The sequence below is a fragment of the Alnus glutinosa genome, chromosome 4 (assembly GCF_958979055.1).
Source record: "Alnus glutinosa chromosome 4, dhAlnGlut1.1, whole genome shotgun sequence".
Lineage (NCBI taxonomy): Eukaryota > Viridiplantae > Streptophyta > Magnoliopsida > Fagales > Betulaceae > Alnus > Alnus glutinosa.
The window spans coordinates 25,381,787-25,409,059 of record NC_084889.1 but is presented as its reverse complement, the minus strand read 5'-3'; the positions used below and the strand labels follow the sequence as shown (position 1 = coordinate 25,409,059).

Sequence of the window (27,273 nt, the reverse complement as noted above, 5' to 3'; positions counted from 1 at the left end):
TATTTTTCTTTTTGTTTTCATTTTCTTTTCTATATACATATAACTTCTTTTAGTCTATTGCCTACTAGCCTTTCCGTGCTCCATTTATTTTCTGCAAAATATATCTTTACCGCATTTATTTTATTTATTTATCATAAACTTCTATTTTCTTTTTAAATTTATTTACCCAGCACATTACGCAATTAAACTCCTACTTTAACATAACTTTTAATCCTATTTTCCCATAATTCTATATGTATAATATAAACTAGCTAAGCGTCTCGGATTTGAATCATTTACAACTATTTGTTCGAATTTGAGAGAATTCGAGCAGGTGATTGTGAGAGATCACTTATGAGAATTGCCTAATCAAATAAAAATTTAGTTGTCTAACTACTTATCCGGTCAGGTGGGTCATATAAATAATCTTTCGATCATAATCACCTGACCGAATTCTCTCAAATTGTAAAAAATCCCTATCCTTCTTTGAAAGCTTCAAATCGAAGAAAAAGAAGATATAAGAAAAGGAAAAGTCGACCCATTGTATCGTTCCATATCAAAATAAAATTAAACCATCAACATGATAATTAACATCGGAATTAGGAAATCATAAAAATTTGAAAAAGCAAGAGAAATCAATCCTCTAAAAGATATAATATAAAGTTTATACAAACATTAGGAACTCAGACTCTTATTTTATGCTTGAGGTGGTCCCCCTGGTCTAATCGCATGCTGCGGCTTGGCTCTAGAGGGAGCAGGCGGTGGGTTTGGCAGGGGTCTACCTACAAAAAGCCCATAATTTGAATCCATATTCAGATTCAGTTTGAACTCAAATTTCAATCATTTCTCCAGCTTCAAAACTAATATGTTGGCATATATATATATTCCCTAAAAATAATTCAGATGCAGATTACACTCACTAGATAAAGCATTTTTAGGGAGAAAAAAAAAAGAAAAAAAAAAAGAAAAAAAAGAGAGATAAAAAAATGGTGTGACTTGGAATAAGAGGTATGAAAGTTAGAGGACACGAACCTGCGTTAACATGAGATAGCTGCATGGTAAAGATGGAGGCAATGAATATGATCAGAATGAGAGGGCGAAATAAGATAGAGAAACCCATGAATCTTTTGATCCTTTGGAGATTGGAGAAACCATGACCTTTTTCACACCTTCAATGGCCTCATTTTAAACAAATAGGGTGCATGGGTGAAAGCCGTGTTGACCAAAAAAAAAAATGTAGTGAGTCATGAAGAGAGAGAAAGTCATTTTGACCCACAGTCAACTTTTTTGTCTTTTAATTGTAGGAATTGATGACTAATTGTTGAAAAAATGAATTCATATATGATCAACTCCATCGAAACTAATTTATATATCGATAGATCGATATGGCCGGGCATGACGGGAAAGCTGCGTTGTGGAATTTAACGCAAGAGACAAGAAACTTCAATAAAATTTCTAAACAAATATGTAATGAAAGACTATTAAGTATGACAAGGAAGGTGGTTAAAATGTTCACTAATTGTTAAGAGTATTTTTTTATAATTTAATATTTGTTAATTAATTGTAAATTTTATTTGTTAAAATGGGTTAAAATATAGAATATAATAATATTTAACTAAGTCCAATATATTTGGGAGAACTTTGATTCTAATTTTTTTTTTTTTTTTTTTTTTTTTAATTTTTTCCTGAAACGTGCTTTCACAGTTATAGATTAACTGGAATTACATTGGTCATTACAAACAGTGTCAACAATAAACGGTAGACTAGACTTGACCCATGACTGGTTCAGATGGTGAATAGCTGCCCTTCGAGCAAGTAGGTGAGCCACTTGATTTCCTTCTCTCCGCACATGAGTAACTGACCACACCTGGAGCGTAGCTAAGAGGGTCTTAGCTTCGTGGATCAAGTTCCCATATTTCCGAGAACCAAAATTCTCGTGACTAACAGTGTAACAACTCAAGAAAAAGTGCTAGTTACATTTAGCTCTCACTTTAAAATGATTAATCGATTTGGAGTTTTTTTAAAATTTCTTATAAAACCTAGTTTTACTTAATAACTATGCAATGTGGGTCTTAGCACTCATAATATCTTTATAAACCATTCACTCTATATGAGCTATTCATCTTTTTTCAATATGAGACCGGAGTATTACAGAGAGCCCCTACAATCTCATGAGCATCACCCTGCATTACTATGACCTGAAAACCCAACTCTTTGCAGAATTCCACCCCATATTTTGCTGCTAAAGCTTCCGCTGTCACTAGGTCGGTTATATACGGTTGAAAGAGGCATCTTGACCCCCGCACCTGCCCCGTATGATCTCAGGCAGCCAGTCCCACTCCCATTGTATTGGACTGTCGATCGATCGCCACATCCCATGCATAAGCAAATACACTTGAGTTTTTGTGAGCTCACTTTTATTGTGCAAATATGACATCAAAGCACGTAGATATATATTCTACTGCAAGGAAAGGAAAACTCAAAATACATACAACATAACAGCGAAAGACATCGCTAAATTCCCAAAGCCGTGTGTGGCATATAGAACTAATTAAGTTATTTTCCTCACCATTAGTTCCGGCCTCTTCACATGTATAATTAAGCAACTTTATTAATGCTACCATCTCAGAGCAACGTACACCTTATTTATGGAAACACCGGTGGCGGCGCTGGCTTACTATATGAAGGCCGGCAATTACTTTATATAAGAAATAAATAAGTTAATTGAGCAGCTCCTGATAATATCAACAAATGCAAGGCAAAACTAAAATTAAAACTTTTTAAGGGGGTAAAAACAAAAATTTAAGGGTTTATTCCTTACAAACCTATAATTTTGAGGGAATTTTTAAAACGTTTAGGGGACTAATTTACGGGTGGAGGCCGGGAGGGAGTTCAAGAGGTGTCAAATGCCCCCCTTCCGCCCCCAAATTTATTTTACCCCAGTATAAATTCCTTAGATGCCCACCATTTGCCACTCATCAGGGGCAATCAACATTACCGACAAAGAATAAGTAAAATGACGAGCTTCAGTCTCTGTATTTTACTTTCTTGAAATCTCATTCACTGTTTGTGTGTTTCAAAGTTTCAGATTTAGGTTAAAACAACAAGGAAGATGACTTAGACGACGAGTTCAACTCTTTTAGTTATTTGACGAAAATGCAGCCATCACTTAAAGAAATATCATCATGAGTGACAACCTTATTAGCGGTGACTCAAAATTCATCCCTGACAAGTGCTTATAAGCGTCAACTTTTGAGAGTCGTCGCTAATAAGCGACTATTAACAATGAAATTTAGGTCAACGCTGATAGACGTTGCTAATGTTAGAAAAAAAATAATAATAATAACCACCATGACAAACATGTCGTCGCTAATAACCTGGCATGAATTTTTTCTGCTCATGGGTTGAAGTGGCAAGCTATTAGTGACAAGCTTTTACCATTAGCAATGACAGTGGTGCTCATTAATAATAAATATCAGCATCAACTCCATTGTCGTCGCTGTCATTATATCTAAATTAAAACACACATCAACGATGTTAGTTTTTATGATTGGCTCATTCGGTGTCCAAAACATTTTTGTTTATGTTATTGGGGATTGGGGTAGAATTGTACTTGAGGTTGCAGCTGAAGACTTTGAAGAACTACTGAAGAATTATAAGTACAAGTGAAGAAGATGTCCAGACAGGAGCAATCCAGGAAGTTTTATTGTTCCTTGAACTGTCCAAAGACGGTTGTGGACACACCCTCTTAGGTTGAAGAAATGTCCGGACAAGAAGTTATTTATGAAAACTCGAGAACCCCTATTTGTTGTGAAGTTTTGACATTGTGGCATACGTGCTCTTGGGTAGAGAGATGTGCGGAAACCAATTATAAGGACTGATGTTCGGACAATAGAGGCGATTAGGGTTACGAAACTTATGAAACCCAAGTTGTCTACGCATATTAAGATCATGTTCAAACGCCACTACCTCATAATGGCTTATTGCTATTTAAAGAGTACTTTGTCTCAATCTTTGTCACTTTGTCTCGAACACACGACCTTGAGAGGCTCCATAGAAAGTATTGAGAGACACGTCCCAAGAACTTGATACTTGAGTGTATGTGTGACAAGAGTTTGTTCATGTCATAATTCTCGGAATAAGAAGATTCAGGCAAAATGATCAATGTGATGTAACTGCAGAAACGGGGTAACATGTTAGGACTGCACAAACAAAGTCTACTAGTAGAGATCGGTAAGGTGTCACTTTCAAAAGATCGGCCAACATAGGACTTGTTGGGGAAATTATCATTTGCCAAGGCCCGAAATAGCCCATGATTGAACTAGTGGGCCCAGCCGGTCCAACCGACGCGAAGAGACCTGAGAAGACCTAGTCAGTTATGGGGTGTCGAATATTCCTTGAAGAATCTTATGAATGACCTCGGTCACCAGAACCGGGGATAAGCACGGCTAAACTGTCCTGGAACACCATCGTCTCGGGAATGCTAGAAGAATACATACAAAATGCCCATATCCAGTTGGTCCCGAGAACGACTTTCTTGGGATCACTACGAGTCGATATGGATGAAACATGCGGAAATATTTATCTTGATATTACGCCCGGAATTTATGGGATAAGGTTTGATCCCATAATCACTAGAAAGGCGGAGGACTCTCCTAATAGTGTTGCAGGGATGGGGGCTGATGCGACCAGAGAAGAGATCCGTAAGGTCATGTTTTCTATGAATAGGAATAAGGCTCCTGGCTCAGATGGTTTTTCGGCCAGATTCTATCATAAGGCCTGGCCTGTAGTTGGTCATTGTGTTGAAGATGCTATCTTGGAATTTTTTGGCTCAAGGAGACTTCTTAGAGAGGTTAATTCTACGATCATTACACTTGTCGCAAAGAAGAAAAATCCATCTTCCATTGGAGAGTATAGGCCAATATCTTGCTGTAATGTGATATATAAGTGTATCACTAAAATTCTGGCCAATAGACTTCTTCCTAGTCTAGATGAGGTAGTTAGTCTCAATCAATGGGCTTTTATCCCTAGGCGAAGCATAGCAGAAAACATCTTATTGGCTCAAGCTTTGGTCAGCGATTATCACAAGGAAAAGGGGTCTCCTAGATGCACTTTAAAGGTTGATTTAGTGAAGGCATATGATTCGGTTAGCTGGGATTTCATTATCTACTGCCTTAGCTGTTTTGGTGCTCCTCCCAAGTTCGTTGGCTGGGTTAAAACTTGCATTTCTACCCCTAGTTTCTCTATTGCCTTAAATGGATCCCTGGTGGGCAGCATGCAACAACCATGATTTCCGGTTTCATCCTAAATGTTCTTCTCTCAAGCTAACTCATCTATGATTTGCTGACGATTTACTTATCTTTTCAGCTGCTAAGTTGTGTTCACTTCGAGTCATCAATGAAGTATTGGCTGAGTTTGAAGGGTTGACAGGATTGAAGTCTAATCCAGTTAAGAGCTCTCTGTTTATGATGCTGGAAGTCAGCTAGATGCAAAGGTCTCTTCTATCATTCGCAATGGAGATTGGTTTTGGCCTAGTACACAGTCAGATAGCATCGTGGCAATTCAATGCAGGCTGACGGAGGTGAATATTGGTAGTACTGACATGCCTATTTGGAATTCTAAGAAGGGAGTTTTTTCTTGTTCCGAGACATGGGATCTACTAAGAGAAAGGTTGCCTACTGTGTCTTGGTGGAAAACGGTTTGGTTCTCTAAGGCCATTCCTAGACATTCTTTCCTCCTTTGATTAACTTTCAGGGACGCTTTCCCTACTAGGGATAGAATGTGTCGATGGGGGTATGGGGGCACTAGTCTTTGTCCTTTCTGCTATGGAAGACGAGAGTAGAAACCACTTGTTTTTTCTTTGCAGCTTCAGCAGCAAAATTTGGAAGAAGCTGATGGTTTCTTGTTTTATTAGAGCACTAGTAGCAGTTACCCTATAATGGTTCCCTTCCTTATAGTTAGGGAAAATTTCATAAAAAACATCAAAAAACCTCCCACAGCAGATACCCTATATTTAGATGAGGGTGTTGGGAATGAATAGTAATTCCCTATGTATACATGTCTACTATTCCTTCCCTATGTATTATTTTAATATAAAAGAAGTATAATTAATTGATATATGGAAGAGAGAAAAAGTAGGAAAGAGAGAAAAAGAATAAAATAAGAGTAAAAAAATAATATTTAATTGATATAGAGAAATGTAAGGGAATCTATTGTGGGGTATTTTTTTTATAGAGAATCAAAAAGTAGTTTTGTTCCCTAAATACAGGGAAAATGGTTGGAAATCTGCTGCTAGTGCTTTTAGGGACTTGAAGGTGGAGTGGGAGGATGTAGCAGCTTGGAGTTCGGATGCTATTAGAGGAAAGGATATGTTACCATCTATGGAGGCAGCGTAATGACTTGATTCATGGTAATGTCCCTCGGTCAGAGGAACAAATTATTGCTCATATTCGGTGGGAGGTGCGATCGAAGATCATGGCAAGCTGCCATTTTAAAGATACTGCTAGGAACCGAAGACTGATGCAGGAGTGGAATTTGCATAGGCTGGTGTAGTTCTGGTGTTTTGTAGGTCTGATTTTGTCCTGTTTTTTCTCTGTTTGTTACAGAGATGTTGTTTTGTGTTTTGTTGGTGCTGTTTTGTTGTATCTTGTGAGTGCTGGTTTGAGTGGTTTAGGAGCTTCCCTGCTGGGTTAGCAGGCTTTTTCTCCCCTGTTGGGGTTGGTTGTATCCAGGTTTTGCTGGAGTGATTGTTGATCCTTTGCGTTTGGTTATAAAAGGTTTTCATTCATCCAAAAAAAAAAATGCTATTTTTCTGAGTTGCTTGTTCTTTTTCTGTCATCTTCCAGTATCAACTAATACAGAAGATTATGTATTGACCCATAACAATTTTCAGATTCTTTGCTATTTCCATTCTAGGTACAGCTCAAGACAGTCCAGTACATAATCCAGGAAAAATCCTGCGAAATAAATTATGGGTCTGGATCGATTTCGGGTTTCTTCAGTCAAGACAATGTTGAAGTTGGGGATCTTGTTATCAAGATCAAGTAGGTTTTTCCTTTTCTTTTTTTTTCTTTTTTTTTTTTTTTAAAGTTTTTCTCGAGCTGCTTTTTCTTATGGCTGCAATGTAATCCTCTTTCTCTTTTCCTTTTTCAATTCAGGTTTTCATTTAGGCTACGAGAGAAGGCAGTTTCACTTTGTGTTAGCGCGATTTGATGGAATACTAGGGCTTGGATTCCAGGAGATTTCGGTTGGGAATGCTGTGCCAGTGTGGTAAAGTTATGTAGATTTTGTTTCCTCAGAATAAAGAACAGTGCATTTTGCTCTTTCCAAGATCTCTGCAGGTGCCATGGTTAGACTGATTCATGATTAGAAAACAGGTACAATATGGTGCAGCAAGGCCTTGTAAAGGAGGAGGTTTTCTCATTATGTGCAAAAGAGGGAGGTGAAATTGTCTTTGACGGTGTTGATCATAAGCACTTCAAAGGAAATCATACTTATATATTCCAGTCACTAAAAAGGGGTACTGGCAGGTAATGTTATGAAAGTTGCCCCTTTCCACGTGCTTGTTTCCCTGGAAATGATGAATTGTTTTTTCAAAATTTATTTTCTTTGATTTCAGTTTGAAATGGGAGATTTTCTAGTTGGGAACCATTCAACAGGTGACTTTGTAGCACCTTATTTATTTGAGCATCGACAATCTTTATATAAATTAGCTCGTAACCCATGCTATGCACGGGATTCTTCTTTATAATTTAGTTTCAGGAAAAAAAAAATATATATATATATATAAGAAGAGAAGCATAGAAAATATAGATAAAAAATGAAAACTGAAAAATACTATTATAATATAATAGTGTTATCTTTTCTTTATTACACAAAGTAATAAAAAACTACTTAATAAACATAATAAACTAAAAAATATCATACCTTGTACAAAAAACAACCATAGTAAACTTTCTCTTACCATCATTTTCTTGAATTTAGTGTAAAATTTACAAAAGATAAAATAAGTAATTTGAATGAAAAATAATATATTAATTACATCAAAAATAAGGGAAAAAAAAAAAAAAAAAAAAAAAAAAAAAAAGAGGAAACGAAATAAGATAACCATAAAAAAATATAGACAAAAAATAAAAAATAAAAAATACTAAAATAATAGAATAGAGTTTTCTTTTCGTATACTTTTCCAATTCATATGAAACCTTGAAAATTAATATTGTCTATCAATTAAGTACGTTAAAATTATGCATTATACATGAAAAAAAATAAAATTCAGTGAACAATGTAAATCAAAAAATCGTAATACCTAGTACCCAAAACAACAATTAATGTAAACTCTCTCTCTCCATGGTTTCCTTGAATTCAATGTAAAATTTAGAAAAGAAAAAAGAAAAAGAAAAAAGCAATTTGAACAAAAAAAATGTAAAGAAAGAACAAAATCATAGAAAATAAAGTAAAAAAAATATATATGTAAAATGATAACCACTAATATAATAGAAAATAACTATTTTTTTATATATTTTTTCTAATTCCAATGATATTTATAGGTATAGGAAGAAACTACGGTTAAATAGATATTTTTTAATTCGACCATCATTCTTGTATATAGCGTAAAAAAAACTACTTTTTCAACAGAAATAAAAAAATAATATAAATTATCAATGCAAAAATAAGGATAGAAAATCGAATAAAAAAAAACAGAAGCACAAAAAATAAATTAAACATATTATTTACAATTCTATTAAACACAGCCTTGGCAAACTAAAAAGGCAAACTAAAAAAACAAAGGCTATAGCAGTATTACAAACAAAAAGGTTCCAACAATAGCAAAAACTTTGCTCTCTTTGCTTTGAGCACCACTCTCCGGTAATGTAAACAACATTGCAGTTTTGCATAGTCACAAACCATCACTTCTCCATATATTTATTTAAGAAAGCGAGAGATATTGGAGTGACTTTTGACATCTCCCAATTATTTGACTCTTTAAGGTTTAGTTTGTAACGGACATTTAGTGAGAGGGAAAGCAGTATTTGAGTAAAAGATTTTACTTAAAGGAAGAGAGAGGTAGAAATTAGTGAGAATTTAATGACAAAAAAATTAGATGTTTCTATTCATTTTCTATTCAATGGAAGAGATTTGATTAGGAATATTAAACACATTTCACTTGAAATACATGGATCAGTTCAATTTTACCTTTCTTCTTCTTCTTCTTCTTCTTCTTCCTTTTTTTTTTTTTTTTTTAGTTTTACTTAAAGGAAGAGAAATTGGTAGAAATTAGTGAGAATTTAATGACAAAAACAATTTGACGTTTCTATTCATTTTTTATTCAATATAAAAGAGTTAATTAGTCCCACCGTTTATTTTACTTGAAATACACGGACCAGTTTAGTTTTATTTAAATTATTGATTTTTTATTCAAATAATCGCTTCAATGTTTAAAAAGTATGGATTCATGCCACGTGTCCTAATTGGCCACGTCCACATAAGCCACATGGCTAAAATTTTAAATATAATAGAAAATTTTATTTTAAATTTTTAAATATAAGCCACGGTGCGGGGCGGGTTGCGGGGGGGACCCTTGAATTTTCGCGGGTCCCCGCCCCGCCCCGCAGGTCTTGAAAAAAAAAAAAAAAAAAAAAAAGAAAAGAAAGAAAGAAAAGGGGAAAAGAAAGACGAAGTGTAACTCTTCACCTTCGGTCTTTCTTTTCCCCTTTTCTTTCTTGCTTCTCACTTCTCACTTCTCAGTTCTCTTCACTTCAGTGTCTTCAACTCTTCACCTTCGGTCTTTAGTGAACGGCGCCCAGCTACAGAGCTGCCCACGCCACGACGCCCACGCGGCCACGCCTAGCTGCCCACGCCGCACCCCATGACGCCCACATCCAGCTGCCCACGCTCACCGGCCACCACCCACAAAGTCGCGAACTGCTGGATCTCTCTTTCTCTCAGTCTCGACCTTGACCCAACCCCGACCTCCGGCGATAGAGAGAGATCTAGCTGGATCTCTCTTTCTCTCACCCCGACCCATACCCAACCACATGCGACAGAGAGAGATCCGGCCGGTGTGCGCGGGTTTCCGGCCGGATCTCTCTTTCTCTCACCCCGACCACCTGCGACAGAGAAAGATCCGGTCGGTGTGTGTGGGTTTCCGGCCGGATTTCTCTTTCTCTCACCCCGACTCAATCCCGACCACCTGCGACAGATCCGGCCGAATCTCTCTTTCTCTCACCTCGACAGAGAGATCTGGCCGGTGTGCTCATTTTTCCGGCCGGATCTCGTTTTAGCTGGGGATTTTGTTGTGAATCTTCTGAAGAAAATGTTGTGCTTCATCCCCGCAGGGATCCCCGCATACCCGCGGATCCCCGCCCCGTTCATCCCCACCCTGAGCCCACCCGCCCCGCACGGTTGCTGGGAATTTTTCGCGGGGCGCGGGTTCCCTTTGGGGAACCCGCACGCCTGTGGGGCGGGGGCAAAAAAAGCCAATCCCCCCCCCCCCCCCCCCCCCCCCGCCCCATGCTCACCCCTAATTATATATTTGGGAACACAACGATTTTGTGAAAAAAAAATTAAATCATTGCCAATTGGGCGACCCTAAAACTCCCACATAGAAAAAATCAACCCTTAGAATCCAAGAACACAAATATATTTTAAAAAAGACAAACATACAAATCAGTATCTCTCTAGCAAATTACCAAAATAACTCTCTAAAATGCATTATAATTTTTCCCCACAGTCGGAAAGTAGGAGACGAATAACCACTGTTACGTGCTCGCCCGCTTGACCACAAATAGCTCTCGCGTCGGCCTCTCCACCTCCCCTTTTGAAAATCTCTCGCATCATAAGCCTTCATTTTTGTAAGAGGAATAAAGAAGACGAACAGAAAGAGAGATAAGAGAAGAAGAGAGTAGCAGGTGTGTACCTTTGGGGTTTGAGTTTGAATGTTCGAGTAATCTAGCATCGAGCAGTGCAAAGACGTGCGTGAGGTTGACTGAAGTGATGGAAACAATAAAAAGTTGAGAAGGAAGGAGCCCAGCCACAATTTCTCTAATCTGTACCGTCCATTTAAAAGAACGGCTATTATGATGACACCTCATCACAATCCGCGTCAATCCCATTTTTCTCAAACGCACACTTCTTCTCCTCTATCTCCTAGTTTCCTCTCTCTCATTCTTCTCCTTCTCTCAAAATTTTCAGATCATCCCACAAACCCAGCGTCATTTCAATTTCTCCCAAAAAAAAATTTGCTCCATCTCCTCCCTCCCTCAACCCCACCGACAGTCACCCACCAGCTGAGCACCTTCAACCACCAGCTACCACCGCCACCGGTTCTTCCATCTCCGGCCTCCATCCCCCGTTCAGCTCCGACGACTCCAACAACCCATCGACCGTTCCGCCACGACGAGTCCAGCCGGGCCACCGCCGCGGCTGACGAGCCAAGCCGAATCACCACCACCGCAAACGACTCCGACGACCCATCCACCGTAAGGTCTTCTCATTTTTGTTTCGATTTTCCTTTCGATTTTCTCTTCTTCATACAGATCTGGTTTTTGCAGTTGTTTTTGGATCTGCTTTTTTGAGTTGCTTGATCCATCCCCATCTCCATCTCTTCCTACTGTACAGATCCGAAATTTGTTGCATATTCTACTTCCGAAATGCATGTTGTTGTCAAAGACAATGAAGTATTTAAGTGTTGCAGATTGGGGTTTTTTTTTTTTTTTTTTTTTTTTTTTTTTTTTTTCCCATTTCCTGCATTGCTTTTGTCTCTGTTTGTTTCATTTTGGTGAGACTTTCCAAGCCCCGAAAATACAACCCAAGCCAAAGGTCAGATATGTACAAGGGCGAGTTCGGAAGCAAGACAATTTTTTTTTCGTTGACCAAGGGCATTGCCACCTTGATATTTAATCGAATTTGTTCAATTTGTATGTCCTGGCCCTCCACTAGAACCAACTATTAGCTTTGCTTGTCAATGTTATTTTTTCCACGTTTTTCCCCAAACAATACATTGGTTTTTCTAATATTTTTTTTTTAAGACACTCATGTTTAGGCTTGTATTTTAACATCCATTGTTTCTTTTTCCCTGTACTAGGATTGTTTCTAATGTATTTTAACAACCAAACGACACAAATAACAAACAAAACAGAAAAAAGAAGACGCCTCTATTCCTTGTATTTAATTATGTTTGTTTGAATTTTTTTTGCCTCCTGCAATTGATATTCAACGTGACAACGTAATTGGAATTAAAAATAGTGTAATTACTCAAGTATTACAAAACAAAATAAGCTTCATATGATAACACCGATGAATTGTATAAATAAATGTCGGTACTATCTATAATCTCAAATCCTGGAGAATCAGGTTGTGACACTGTTAATCAAGGTTGATTTTTTAGTTATCACTTTTGGTAAGTATGTTGTTTAAATCGGAAGTTTATCATACTTCTATAGCATTATGTATATTGTCTTCTTTTTTCTTTATCTTTTTTTTCTGCTGATATTGGTCATTTTTAAAACATGCAGGGAGACATTGCTTGTCATGGAGATTGTGTTAAAAACATACATCAGAAATGCTACCGTGGACCTTACTTTAGTGTTTTGGTGGAGCATTTGATGTGAGGCAAATTAATGCATGGGGTGATTCTATTTGAGGAAATATTTTATGTCATTTTGTTCCTAAATTGGTCTGTATTGAGGTTCTGGAGAATGATTTGTAAATTGGCATTGAGCTCTTTATTCCATTTTGGAGTTTCCTGAAGATCTTCAATTTGGGCACTTTGAAGTATTTTACTTGATATTGAGGAAGAAGCTTTCTTTTGCTTAGTTTGATTTTTGGTTAGAGTCATATTGATCAATGATCAGAATACAAAGCTTTTAGATGTAATGTGATCAAAATGTAATTTTGTTAGTACGAAAGAAATGGAATCAAAGTTGGTAACAATAATATGTATTTAGAACCGATAACAAAGTTCCATTTTGCTAGAGCACCCCCTCGATTTGTTATTTTCATTTCCTTGAGTTGTCCTTTTTCTGTTATTTTTAATTGGAAGTCACCAGCCAATTAGCAGATAACTGGCCATTCCTCACCAGCATTGCAGTCACAAAAACACAAAGCAAACATAATTCAATTGTGTATACACAAATCCGACCCTTAAGACAGCTCAATTGAATATTGAATTTTACAAAATAATGTTTTAAATTTGAACTCAAAACAAGTACAATCCTACTTGAAAGAATAGTGTATGCACAATTGGAGCTGCAAATACAAATACAAATACAAATATACGTACACAAATAATCCTACATAGATGGTTACAGACCTTGGTGATATAAAAGGATAAAGTTACATAACTATGGGGAGAAAAGCATCACAAATATAAAATTTAGATGCTGATAAGAAACAAGAGAACACAATTGCCAAACCAGTAACTTGTAAAGCAACATTATGCTAAGTTTAAAACTTTAAATTCAGCTACAAAACATGTGCTCCCAATTCGAAGTCTCAGCTCAAGAGTAAAACCTGAAAAATCAAAATCAAAGTCACAAAGTGCAAAACTTTAACAATATCAAGCATTACAATTTACAACGGATTACAATCAAGCCTGAAAAAATGGACTCCCAATTCGAAGTCTTACCCATTCAATCCAAAGCGACAATATCAAACTCAAGAAAAAGTGGAAAACCCAAACAGCACTACAAAAACTTTAACAAACAACAAATCAAAGTGAATTCAGCTACAAACCATATGCCCCCAAGTCCCAATCTAAGTCTCAGCTCTGCTCTCAATCATCCATAGATTAAGTGCAGTGAATAAAGAAATGATGGGAGTTAAAAGTCATATAGAAATACAAAAAAAACCAGCTCTTTATACAAGATCAAAAGAAAACTTGGACATTAAAAATGAAAAACTGAAGACTCTTCTTCAGTAAGGACTCCTTTGAAAAATAGGCTTCAGCTATGTGATAATGAAAAAAAACGAAGACAGATGAGATGGGGATGATTTCCAGGACACTTACTACTAAGCAAAGACAAAGAGAAACAAGGAAATCTTGGTCCAGTGACTCCACTTTAGCACACTCCAATTTCAAATGCAAGGTCACTTACTACTATGGAGGGCCAGGACATACAAATTGAACAAATTCGATTAAATACCAAAGTGGCAATGCCCTTGGTCAACGAAAAATAAATTGTCTTGCTTCCAAACTCGCCCTTGTACATATCTGACCTTTGGCTTGGGTTGTATTTTCGTGGCTTGGAAAGTCTCACCAAAAAAAGATTGAAACAAACAGAGACGAAAGCATGCAGGAAATGAAAAAAAAAAAAAAAAAAAAAAAAAAAAAAAAAAAAAACCAATATGAACACTTAAATACTTCATTGTCTTTGATAACAACATGCATTTCGGAAGCAGAATATGCAACAAATTTCGGGTCTGTACAGTAGGAAGAGATGGAGATGGGAATGAATCAAGCAACTCAAAAAAGCAAATCCAAAAACAACTCCAAAAACCAGATCTGTATGAAGAAGAGAAAATCGAAAGGAAAATCGAAACAAAAATTAGAAGACCTTACGGTGGATGGGTCGTCGGAGTCGTTTGCGGTGGTGGTGGTGGTGATTCGGCTTGGCTCGTCGGCGGCGGCGGTGGCCCGGCAGGACTCGTCGTGGCGGAACGGTCGTTGGAGTCGTCGGAGCTGAACGGGGGATGGAGGCCGGAGATGGAAGAACCGGTGGCGGTGGTAGCTGGTGGTCGAAGGTGCTCAGCTGGTGGGTGGCTGTCAGTGGAGTGGAGGGAGAGAGGAGATGGAGCAAATTTTTTTTTGGGAGAAATTGAAATGACGCTGGGTTTGTGGGATGATCTGAAAATTTTGAGAGAAGGAGAAGAATGAAAGAGAGAGAGGAAACCAGGAGATAGAGGAGAAGAAGTGTGCGTTTGAGAAAAATGGGATTGACGCGGATTGTGATGAGGTGTCATCATAATAGCCGTTCTTTTAAATGGACGGTACATATTAGAGAAATTGTGGCTGGGCAATTTTTATGCTATTGCCGGGGATCTCAATCCGAAGGGGATAAGAAGGATATGGAGGCTAGGCACACCGCTAGCAAAAGTTTATGGTGCGTTTGAGAATTGAATTTTTTGAACTTATAATAGAATTTTGATTCATTGCGTGAATTTTAAAGTTTGACTTTGTGAGATAAAATTTGAAAAAACTAAATAAAATATAATTTATTTTTAAAAAAAGTAGAGATGAATAGAGAAGAATTCTGATTCAACTCTGTTCGCAAACGGACCATAATCATTTCAAAAAAGTATTATTTTTATTAAATTGTATTTTTTTTTTTCAGTATCATGCGTGGATGTGCGAATAATCACACTTTATTTTATTTTTTTTATATATAAAATAGTATTATATTAGTTTTATCAATAAAAACTTAAATTAGCAAATTACATTATTGAAGTGTACGTTATTACTCTCGTAAACAGTACATTTTACAATTTTTTTTTTTTTTTTTTTATAGTATTATGTTTTATATTAGATTATCTTGTTATGAAACCAAGCCCCTTTTGATAAATTAACTTCAATTATTCTCGTGTAAAATTTTTATTTATAAATATTAGCTAAAAATAAAATAATAAAAAAAATTATCTGAATCTTAAAAAGAATTTCTAACAAATTTATTATTATGAATATGATAAAGTTGTATCTCAAAAGCGAAAAAAAAAAAAAAAAAAAAAAAAAAAAAAAAAAAAAAAAAATTATATATAAATGTAATATAAAAATTAAAAAAAATTATTAAATATAAAAAGGCCTCATCTAAAATTGTCACCTTAGGCCCCACAATATATCGAGCCCGGCCCTGTATGTACTGAATCAAAATCAACTGTAATTTTGTAGGGCGAGGGCAGAGTGGCTTAGCTTAGAAATTAAGCAAGGTGAGAGAGTGGGGAAGGGCTTAGCTTAGAAATTAAGCCAGGCAGGCGTCTATGCATAAAAAGTAGTGTCGAAACCGAGTACATAGAAAAACAACATCAAAGGTTTAAGAATCTCTTTTTCTTCCTTTTGTTCTTACTTTATATATTCTATTTTGTTCTTACTTTATATATTCTATCTCTGCATGTTTCTGTCTTTTAATTAGTTACATTCTTGATCACTACCTTTTCCTTTCTTTTACACTTGTTTTTATTTAATTACAATGTTCATCATCCTATAGTACGAAAATTAGATCAATTAATTATTCGAAGGTACTATACGTACGTAGATGTCTACGTACAACACTTAACCAGGTTGATTATTAGCATTGCATGTTAGTCGTACGGACGGGACGGGACATGATGTTGAATGTTAAATACCTTCGTAGCTACGCAGACATAACTTTTTTCAGACCTTTTTCTCACTTTCGGTATTTGTGTTGCTTTTGATGGTCATTATTTGCATGATAATGGGTGTTTAAGTACCTATCTTTATATATTGCCAAGTAGTAGCTAGCCATGCGATTGGGTAAAGTTTTTCTAGCCTAGCTATTTTCTTCAGTACGGAAAGTTCTCTCTGATCTCTCTCTCCCTCCCTCTCCCCTTTAATTGGCATGCCTGCATTATGAACTTCTGGGTTTTGGCAAATTGACGTCCGGTTTTGCATAAATCACCCAGAAGAAATGGAGAAGAACAAGGAAGAACTTGATGGTAGAAGCTTAATAGACTTGGTGTTCTCTTGGCCTCTTGAGGATGTTCTCAATAAAGATCTTCACAAAAATCAGGTTGGTCGATCTGTTTTTCTTCTTATCTAAATTAATATATTATTAATCATATATATACACCCCATCTAATATCTATGGGTTTTTAAATAAGAAATATATATATATATATATATTAAATTGTTGGTAAGATTAGGAGCAGACATGCACATCTATCATACATATATATGACATGCATGCTAATGATTCATTATTAGCGGCGCGGCGACTTTTAGGTTGCCGCTAATAATCTCAACACTAATATAATGAGGCAATTTCTTGTAGTGTGAATATTGTAAACAAATAAATGATCCTACCATTTCTATTAGTAATATAGTTTTAGAGTTGTGTTATTTGTTACATGGATTCTACATGCATAGGTCCCACACTCATTGTGAGTGTGTACAAAAACAATTTTCCATAGTTTTATCACTATGCATTTCTTTTCAAATTCAAGTTTTCAGAATCTTTCACATTAAGTTTGAAGGGGATGTGAGAATATAAGATATGGTTACATAATAGCTATATATTCCTTACAGTATTGATTGTAATGATCAGGTTTGATTTGATTACTATAACTATCTTTAGCTTTACCTATCACAATTCTCCAATAAATATGAGTCTTTTATATTGTAAGTTTTATGAAAAAATAAAAGTAATATGTAGCCCTTTTTGCTATTCTCTTTGCTTTATATGTTTCTTAATTTATGCGTACTTTAATTATTCATTCAATGATGTACATTTTGTTCCCACAAACTGTGTAGATCGATCTTCTCTCATGGCATTTCCATTCATAACTGCGACATCATTTACTGACAGGTTAAAAAGATCCCAGAAACATTCTCGTCAGTGCCAGATTACAAGAAGTCATTTGTTCCTTCATTAATTGAGGAAACACATGCAGATTTGTTTTCCAACATAACAACGTTGTCTCAAGCACCCACTTCTGAAATAGAATGTGTTGTAACATCTAAAACATTTAAACCTCCAAAAGACTTGTTTTATGAAATTAAATTAGAGAGCATTAAAGATTCTGAGTTGGAGAGCGTAAAAGATACTGAGAAAGATGAAGGAAAATATGAACCCGAGTCTGGTGATATTATTGCCTTAACATATGTTAGACCAAAATGCATTGATGATTTGAAAAGGCCCAAAGCATTCTATCTTATAGCTTATGTTCTTCGGCCAAGAGACTTAGAGACAGAGTCTAGTACGGTATCGATACTGGCATCAAAGCCCCTTTTAACTGATCAGGAATACAAGCACAATTACGAGAAGGGAACGCTTTTCGCAATTTATCTTATGAATATGACTACAAATGTTCGTATATGGAAAGCACTGAACCCGGAAAGGGGGAACACAAACATTATTAAAACAGTACTGCAAGCCAATTCAGCTGTAAGAATTTTAACTCATTTTTCTCTTCAATGTCACACATCATACATTAATTCTCCAGTACTAGTAACCATCTCTTTAAAGACTCACATTACTGATGCATTATATATTTAATCCTAACAGGATAATGAAAATTGTTTGACTTGCGTTTCTAAAGGAAAAAACAGTCCTGCCCCTTCTAATCTACAGGACATGATCGACTCTAATAATCTAAATGGCTCTCAAGAAGCTGCGGTTTTAAGCTGCATTGGTATGAGAGACTGCAATCATCAGAATCCTGTCAAACTGATATGGGGCCCTCCAGGGACTGGGAAAACAAAGACCGTTGGTGTCTTATTACATGCACTCCTTAAAGTGAAGTGCAGAACACTAACATGTGCTCCAACTAACATTGCGGTTCTGGAAGTTACAACACGGCTGCTGGGGTTGGCTAGGGCTTCGCAAGAGTATGACCCATACGGGCTTGGAGATATAGTTTTGTTTGGGAATGGTAAGCGAATGAAGATTTATGATCGTTTTCATCTAAATAAAAGAATGAAGTTTGGTGAACGTAAAGATCTTCTTGATGTATTTCTCGACTATCGTGTTGATGTGCTTGTGAAGTGCTTTGCTCCTCTATCTGGCTGGAGAAATGGCTTAGAATCAATGGTATCTTTGCTTGATGACCCGAAATCGCAGTACGAAAAATACTTGAAAAAAAGAAAGGAGGAAAACAATAAGGGGGATGATGAGCTCGAAAAGGACGACAATGATGATCCTTTGACATTTGAGGAGTTTTTAAAGAAGACATTCTGTTCAATTCATGAGCAACTGAAGTTTTGTATGGTTAATTTGTACAGACACTTACCAACTTCTCTAATACCATTAGAGGTAGTGAAGAAAATTATTAGAGCTTTGGATCTGCTTAAATCTCTTGAAACTGAGTTGCAAGGTGTCGGTATGGATTGGTTTACAAAGTTGAGTATAAGAGAAGAGTGCCTTGATATAATGAGATATCTGACATTATCTCTAACATCCTCTATTCCAAATTTAACTAATAGTTATTTAATAAAAAACTTTTGCTTGGCAAATGCGTGCCTAGTGTTCTCTACTACATCAAGCTCTGCTAAATTATACAGTACTGAAGGAAGCATGGAATTTTTGGTTATCGATGAAGCTACTCAGCTTAAAGAATGTGAAACAGCTATTCCTTTACAGCTATCTGGCATCCGCCATGCTATTCTCATAGGGGATGAGACGCAGCTCCCTCCTCTAGTTAAAAGCAAGGTTAGAGTTTTATCCTTGGTTCTTTTATCTTTGCAAATTATGAACATCTTCCACTTGTTTAACATGCTTGGAAGGTGCATTTTTTAGATATCCGAGAATGCTGAATTTGGAAGAAGTTTGTTCGAAAGATTAGTCATGTTGGGGCACAAGAAGCACCTTCTTGATGTCCAGTACAGGATGCATCCATCCATCAGCTTATTTCCAAACAGGGTGTTCTATGGCAAACAGATTTCAGATGGTCCAAATGTTAAAGGAAGAGACTACGAGAAGCGTTTCCTTCAGGGTAACATGTACAGCTCCTACTCTTTCATAAGTGTAGTTCATGGAAAGGAGGAAGTTGGTCTCGGGCACAGTCCCAAGAATATGGTTGAGGCTGCTATGGTCTCTGAGATAGTTGCGAATCTGCATAAACGTATGTTTAAATGTTTGATTGCTTATTGGTCTAGGTTATTATCCTAAAAAATTTGCTTTTAGAAAAGTTGTAGACAAATGATATGAATTCCTTTTACCATTTCCTGTTTTGGTAACAGAATTCCTTGACACAAAGAAGAAGGTCAGTATAGGAGTGATATCACCATATAAGGCTCAAGTTTCTGCAATTGAAGAGAGGGTTAGAAAATACAGCAAGTTTGGTAGTGGCTTCACTGTGAGTGTTCGCACTGTTGATGGGTTCCAAGGAGGTGAGGCCGATGTAATAATTATCTCTACTGTAAGATGTAATGGGAATGGATCAATAGGTTTCCTTTCCAACCTACAAAGAGCAAATGTCGCACTGACTCGAGCAAGGTATTACTTGTATATACCAGATTATGCTGCAGCTGATAAACGTTTTTGTTTCTTTCAGTTTTACAAATTAAAATTTGGTCACTGTTTCATTCTTCAGGTATTGCCTATGGATTTTGGGGGATGAGGTGACTTTACTCAATAGTGGCTCTGTTTGGAAGAAACTAGTCCTTGATGCCAAGAAACGTGGGTGTTTCTATGAGGCCAATGAGGATAAGAGCTTGGTTCAGGCAATTATTGCTGCCTTGGTGGAGCTTGGCGAGCTTGATATTTTACTCAGTAATGACTCTCTACTTTTCAAAGAGGCTAAATGGAAGGTACGTGCAATGTTTTGGTTGTCTATGCCTATTTGATGTCGTAAAACATCTTATTTGTCTAATATTTTTTCATCAATGACAAATGAAATTCTCATATAGATTCAAGTGAATCAAAGGATGGAAATATATATAACTTTTTATAAAGATTTAATAAAGTGCTTTAAATAGTAGACTTCTAGAAATTTTATTTTGTAATGATTTGAACTGATCTGAATTTTTATGATCACATATTACGTACCTTAATTAAAAAATGCAGGTTTTCTTCGACAATGATTTCCAAAATTCTATAGTGAGGACTAGCAATGTAGAGACTCGTACGAAAGTGCTTTTTCTTTTGGCAAAGCTTTCAAGTGGTTGGCGTCAGCCCCATGGGACTAGTTCTCAACTTTTAGTGACATACAAGGTCGATGGGCAGCTGAATCTGGTTTGGACTGTAGATATTCTCAAGGAAGATTCGTATCACATTCAGGTTATGAAGGTTTGGGATGTTGTGCCGTTATCTGATATACCAAGACTAGTAAACCATCTTTACATCATATTTGGGAGCTATACAGCGGATAAGTTGCATCGGTGCAAACAAAGACATGTTGAGGGGTATGAGTTTATCTGAATTTGCTTTTGAATCTATTGTTCGTTAAACTGGACAGCTAATGTGTGTATGTTTTTCTAGTTAAATTTAAACTTTGAATCTAATGAATGAAAAGTATGTTATCAAGTAGTGTTTAACAGTAGGAGGCATCTATTTGTGATACAACTGCTCATCTGTTTGAGTTTGCTACAGGGGTTTAGTTGTTCCGATGAGATGGCCGATGGACTCAAGTAGTTGTCCAGAACCAGATAATGTGTGGCACTTCACAAAACCGCTATCCTCACTCGGTTTGAGGGATGAGCCAGAAACATCAACTGCAACTCCTAGGTGCATGAAACACATCTACTGCTCTTAAATTTAAAAAATTTTAAACAATCATCAAGCAAAGGATTTTCTCTTCTGCAGAATCACTTTAAATAAGAACAAAAACTGCTTTTCCTTTGCTTTATTCAAGCTATATATATATGTTAGATTTAATTGCTTAATTATGCTGCATCCTGCATGTCTAAGGTCTCTGCCACTTACTCAGTTTATTGACTAAGGAAATTTGTAAAAAAGAAAATAATAATACAATTATCTGAATTTGCTTTCAAATATAATACAATTATCTAGTATCAGCTAATATGCATATATGTTGTTGTTCTAGTTAAACTTAAACTCTGAATCTGATTAATGAAAAGTATGTCATCAAGTAAATAGTAGGAGGAATCTGATTTTGCTTATTAACTGAAAAGGGCCTGAATATATATATATGATACCATTGCTCATTTGTTTGAGATTACTATAGGAACTTAGTTGTTCCAATGAGATTGCCAGTGGACTCAAGTAATTGTCCAGATCCTGATAGTGTGTCGCACCTCACAAAATCGCTATCCTCACTCAGTCAGAGGGATGAGCCAGAAACATCAACTGCAACTCCTAGGTGCGTGAAACACATCTACTGTTCTAGTTAGACTTAAACTCTAAATCTGATGAATGGAAAGTATGTTATCAAGTAGTGTTTAACAGTAGGAGGAATCTGAATTTGCTTATTATCTGAAAAGGGTCTAAATATATATGATACCATCGCTCATCTCACTTAGTCTCAGGGATGAGGGCCATGAGGCAGATGTTATGGTGTCGCATGGTTTGGACAGCAAGAGAGATACAAGAGCCAGCTCATGCAGTAACGTGGAAACCTCAACTGAAGCTCAAATGCCGAGTGTTGCAGATAACTCGAGGTCATCCTCTATCTCCAAGTGCTCGATTTTGTAGTTCAACTACTTGGGTGCTAGTTTGAATTTCTTATCCAAAGTTGTAACACCTCGATTCCAGAACGGGTTAAATAAAGCATATATTTTTATATGTAACATTTACATAAATATATGTATTTAAGAATTCCCACAGATTAATTAAGGCATCTATAATCTTTAAAATATTATATAAATCATTAATGTAATCATCCAAAAATTATAAGAAAAAACATTAAAAAGCCCCTTGAACGAACTAACAACCGATTTTAAAATAGTCAATTGAATTTTCAAGTGTACTAGCTAATGTCACCTATCAAACTATCAAAGTGTGTCAAAAAGGTCACTTTTATCGAAATATTCCTATAATACCCCTATTATCTTAAAAACAGAAAAAAAAAAAAAAAAAAAAAAAAAAAAAAAACTAAACTATTATTTTTTTTCAAAAAATAAAAAAATAAAATCAAGCTATGTGGTTAGCTTTAATTATAAATTGCTCATTGCGGAATAAAAAAATAATTTAAAGGTCTTCAAGGTAGACAAAAAAATAACATTTTAGTCATTATAGTCAAATTCTATCAATATATTTGACAGATTCTGTTAGTGTCAACGTTAACACCAATAAAAACAATGACATGTCACTCTTACAAAAAAAAAAATATCAATATATTAAACATATACATTTACAAAAGTAAATTACTCATTGTAGTCAAATTTCGTGAAAACACATGATGAATTCCGTTAGTATGCTACATTATCATCAATAAAATAACAACACATGCCACTGTTAATAATATATATATATAACTAAAAAATTTGAAGAAATTAAAAACTTAAAAAATTTTAATTGGGGTGACAGGCAGACTGCCGAGCCACCCCTTTTCTTCTTCTTTTTTTTTTTTTTTTTTTTTTTTTTAGTTTTTAATTTCTTTAACTTTTTAGTTTTGTATTAATAGTTTTTTTTTTTTTTTTTAAATTTTTTTAAAAAAAATATTTTTTTTTTATTAATTTTTTATTTCAGGTTTTAAGAGAATAAGGGTATTATATGAATATTTTGACAAAAATGACATTTTTGGCACACTTTGATAGTTTGATGGGTCACACTAGTGCACTTGAAAATTTAGTAAGCTATTTTAAAATCAACGGTTAGTTCAAAAGGTTTTTTTTTTTTTTTTTTTTTTTTTTTTTTTTTTTTAATATTTTTCCCAGAATTCTATATTCACCTCATAACATTATAAGACATTTAAGCCTATTACTTCAAAATCTTTCAACAAATCACTACAATTCACCATAATAATATCAATCACTTCCTAATGATCACATTATTAACATATCTCAAGTTAACAAAATATAAATTCAATATCAATACTTCATTATTAAACCACACTAGCTCATAACACGCGCTCTGCGCGGGATTCTTCATTATAATTTAGTTTCAAAATTTAAACATATCTTCATCGTACTTTTTATTATAGGTTAAAAAAATGTTTGTAAAATAAAAAATAAAAAATATCTCACATCTTTCAATAAAAAGACAATAAAGGTTAAGACCCTTAATTTTATTTTAACCCAAATATTTGTTCACATATGTGTAGTTTATAACGAAAAGAAGTAAATAAAAAAAATAAAAATATCAAAAAGAAAATCTAAATTTCAATTATTACAGCATATATGCTGTAGTTATTTCAATGGTCAAGATGGTGCTATAATTTTTTTTTTACAACACCTAAGCCAAATCCTACAAAATAAAACAAAAATTTTCACTCAATATTTAATTAATCAAATAAATCTTCTCACATCACGTTCAATACTTAATCAAATAATTTTTTGCCTTATTTCGCTTTCAAAAGCAAAAAAAAAACACTTCAAAATTTTTTTTGAGTGAATCATATAAAAAAAAAAATAAAAGCCATTAAAAAATTCAAATATATGAAAAAATAAAACCCTTTAATTTTATTTTAATCCATATAAATTAAAACATATTAAAATCTGTGTTCCCATATCAGTAGTTTAAAATGAAAAGAAGTATAAAGAAAAGAAAAAAAAAAATGCAAGAAGAAGACCTATAGATTATGATTATCAAAGCATTAATAAAAAAAATTAGCAGGAGTCTCTAATATTATTGGTGTGATGCATATTACATTTCGATACAAATAAAACCCATATAATTCTGAACATTCTAAAAAAAATACATAGCAAACTAAACAAAATGGCTGAAAATCGAGTAAATCATACAAACGGAAACAAAAATATTCCTCAAAACATTCAAATGAACTAAAAAATAAGACACTTAATTTTAGTTTAATCCATATAAATTAAAACATGTTAAAATCTTTGTGCCCATATGAATAGTTTATAACGAAAAAGAAGTATAAAGAAAAAAAAAATAGCAAGAAAAAAACATGGTTTAATCTAATTACCAAAGCATTAAAAAAAATTAGTATGAATTTATGATATTGTTAGTGTGATACCTATTATATTTAAATACAAATAAAACCCAAGTAATTATAAACATTTAAAAAAATACTGAACAAACTAATTAAACAAAATATTTTTGCACGAATACAAAATAAAACAAAATCTTTCATTAAACATTTGACGCAATCAAATAAATTCTTACATCATGTTCAATGCTTAATATCTCTTCGGTGTTTCAAAAGTATTTATATTCCTTTTATACATAACAGTCAAATAAATTTTTGCCTTGTTTTGCTTTCACAAGCATAAAAACACTTTCAAAAAATGGCTAAAAATTGATTAAATCACATAAACGAAAAAAAAAATAAATTCCAGAAAAGATAAGTCTTTATCTTAGTTTAATCCATATACATTAAAACATGTTTAAATTTTTGTTCTCATAGGTATATATGATTTAAAATTAAAAGTATAATGAAAAAAAATATATCAAAAAGAATACATAGTTTAATCTAAATATCGAAGCATTAATACAAAATTAGTAGGAATCCTTGTATGATACCTATTATATTTCAATACAAATAAAACGCAAATAATTCTGAACATGAGGAAAAAAAAAAAAAAAAAAAGAATTGTTCAACCACAAATTTCACAAACAAAATAGAAACATATTTAAATTTCAACCAAAAATATAAAAATACCAAAGAGTCCTACTTATATTATTAATTGAGAGAGAGAAGCTACTTGTATCATTAATAGAGAGAGAGAGAGAGAGAGAGAGATTAAATAGACCGGTTCAATTTTATTTAAAAGATCGGTTCAGTACTTGAGGACTGGTTTAGTCACTAAAAAGTATGGGTTCATGCCATGTGTCACTATTCTATGACATTCTAAGGAAGAACTCGGCTTTTTATATATATATATATATATATATATATATATATATATATGATAAGTACTTCAGGAATTGTGAGTGGCCCCAATGTTTTTCCAGTCTAATGTGACTGAAATCAACCATGCTATTGGAGCTGAAGGAATTGTGAATGCATAATGTAGGGAAGTTGTAACTCATTATGGAGACTTAATTTGGGATCTTTTGATATCAGGGGTGGGTTGCTTTTATATTACCTACTTTTTTTTTACTCTATATTATATAGAATAATGTTATTTAGTAAATTTCTATACAACTATCATACAGCTGGATGACATGGCAATAAAAATCTACCATTGAATCAGCACTGTGAAAAAAAAAAAAAAAAAAAAAACCAAGTGCAAATCCAATTATTGGTTTTTACTGTCACGTTATCTAGTTGTACGACAATTTTACAGGAGTCTACAAAATAGAATTATTTATATACATGTCAAGTTTTAGATCTCAACATACTTATGTGATTTGTGATTTGCAGGTACGACCCGGCAAAATATGTTCACAGCTCGGTTTATGTCTTTCTAATGGAGCTGAGTGTGTAAGGTCAGGGAGTTTATATTCTTCATTAGTTATTTCTTCTCAATATTTGCCTGTAGACTCCATATGACAGTTTACATCCTGAGGAGATGCTTCCTAGTAAAGCAATTTCTTGGAGGGTTTATCATATGAAAACAATGCATGAAAATCGATAGCTTGAGAGGGCAAATATTCTGGACTATCCCACAAATGTACCTTGATTTTCATTTCAATCGAGTTTGAATGGAAGGCTTCATTGCCGCAATTGGTATTCCACCCAAAAAGATCATCTAACTGATAGTCAAACCCAATTCTATGCAGCTTTGGAATTGAAGCAGTGGTTGAAAAGGAAAACAAGAAGGTATCATCGCCTGAGGATGATCTTTCATGCACTGTTTGTGAGATGGCTGTTATTTGGATCCATAATCAGCTAAGGGAAACGGGAACAAAGGACAAAGTACTCAACTATGTGAATGAAGTGACTTTTTCTAAAACCATAGACACCATTAGAGGGCCAAACCAGCTATAAATTTGTAAGCAATGTTAAGCATTGGCTTTGATCTTTCACAGCTCTGTAAGAGCCTGGCAAGTCCATCGGTGAATCAGTAATAGAATGTGATAGCATTTCAAACATGCCAGACATTACATTCACATCGGTAACAAACCTTTTGCCCTCACTCCAGAACAGGTTATGCTTTGATATCACAAATGTTTTTTTTTTCTACGTACTTGATACATGGATGTTCTTGTTAGATCGATTCGTTGAGTTGTTTGCCTTGTTCTCAACGTACTTGCCTGACTTTCAGTACATTCTGAGAACTGGAGAAGGCGTTGCTACTTGCAGCATCAGTGGATTTATGGCTATAGATATCGCTCCTCTACGGGGTCCTCTGTGGTATCTTATCCCAACCATCGCTAATGCTCATATATAACATACAAGCATACATGCATACATGCATGATGCATGCTCCTTTTAAGTTTTCGTCTCTCATGCTTGCAGGATTCTCGGAGATGTATTTATGGGGGTTTACCACAGTGTTTGGCTTTGGTAATCTTCGGCAGGGGTTTGCTGAGGCTGCTTAGTGTTCCCATCTGTCATGTCCGGCGGCAATGATCATGCTTCAAGAAATCTACATTTATC

At 34.9% G+C, this 27,273-nt stretch overlaps 1 protein-coding gene, 1 long non-coding RNA gene and 1 pseudogene across 4 annotated transcripts; 2 read left to right on the top strand and 1 right to left on the bottom strand.

Annotated features, from left to right (window-relative positions):
* Positions 1-497: 497 nt before the first annotated feature.
* On the bottom strand, positions 498-1,149 carry LOC133867025 (uncharacterized). Its single transcript, XR_009899974.1, has 2 exons — positions 1,012-1,149; positions 498-761 (listed from the first exon to the last, which is right to left on the bottom strand). It is a non-coding gene; the product is annotated as an uncharacterized LOC133867025 (long non-coding RNA).
* A 3,388-nt stretch (positions 1,150-4,537) lies between these two features.
* Positions 4,538-27,215, top strand: LOC133866232 (aspartic proteinase A1-like; annotated as a pseudogene).
* LOC133865976 (uncharacterized) lies at positions 16,396-22,405 on the top strand. 3 transcript variants are annotated; one of them, XM_062302515.1, is made up of 10 exons: positions 16,396-16,718; positions 17,514-18,092; positions 18,213-19,355; positions 19,443-19,638; positions 19,886-20,141; positions 20,239-20,455; positions 20,712-21,049; positions 21,237-21,371; positions 21,832-21,966; positions 22,127-22,405. In XM_062302515.1, exons 1-10 carry the CDS (start codon positions 16,617-16,619, stop codon positions 22,296-22,298), a joined length of 3,273 nt encoding a protein of 1,090 aa, XP_062158499.1. In that variant the 5' UTR covers positions 16,396-16,616; the 3' UTR covers positions 22,299-22,405. The 3 variants fall into 3 exon arrangements, with proteins under 3 accessions (XP_062158499.1, XP_062158497.1, XP_062158498.1); XM_062302513.1 differs by having other exon boundaries at positions 16,398-16,718; positions 19,443-19,767; XM_062302514.1 differs by having other exon boundaries at positions 16,399-16,718; positions 19,443-19,767; positions 22,133-22,405.
* Positions 27,216-27,273: the final 58 nt, after the last annotated feature.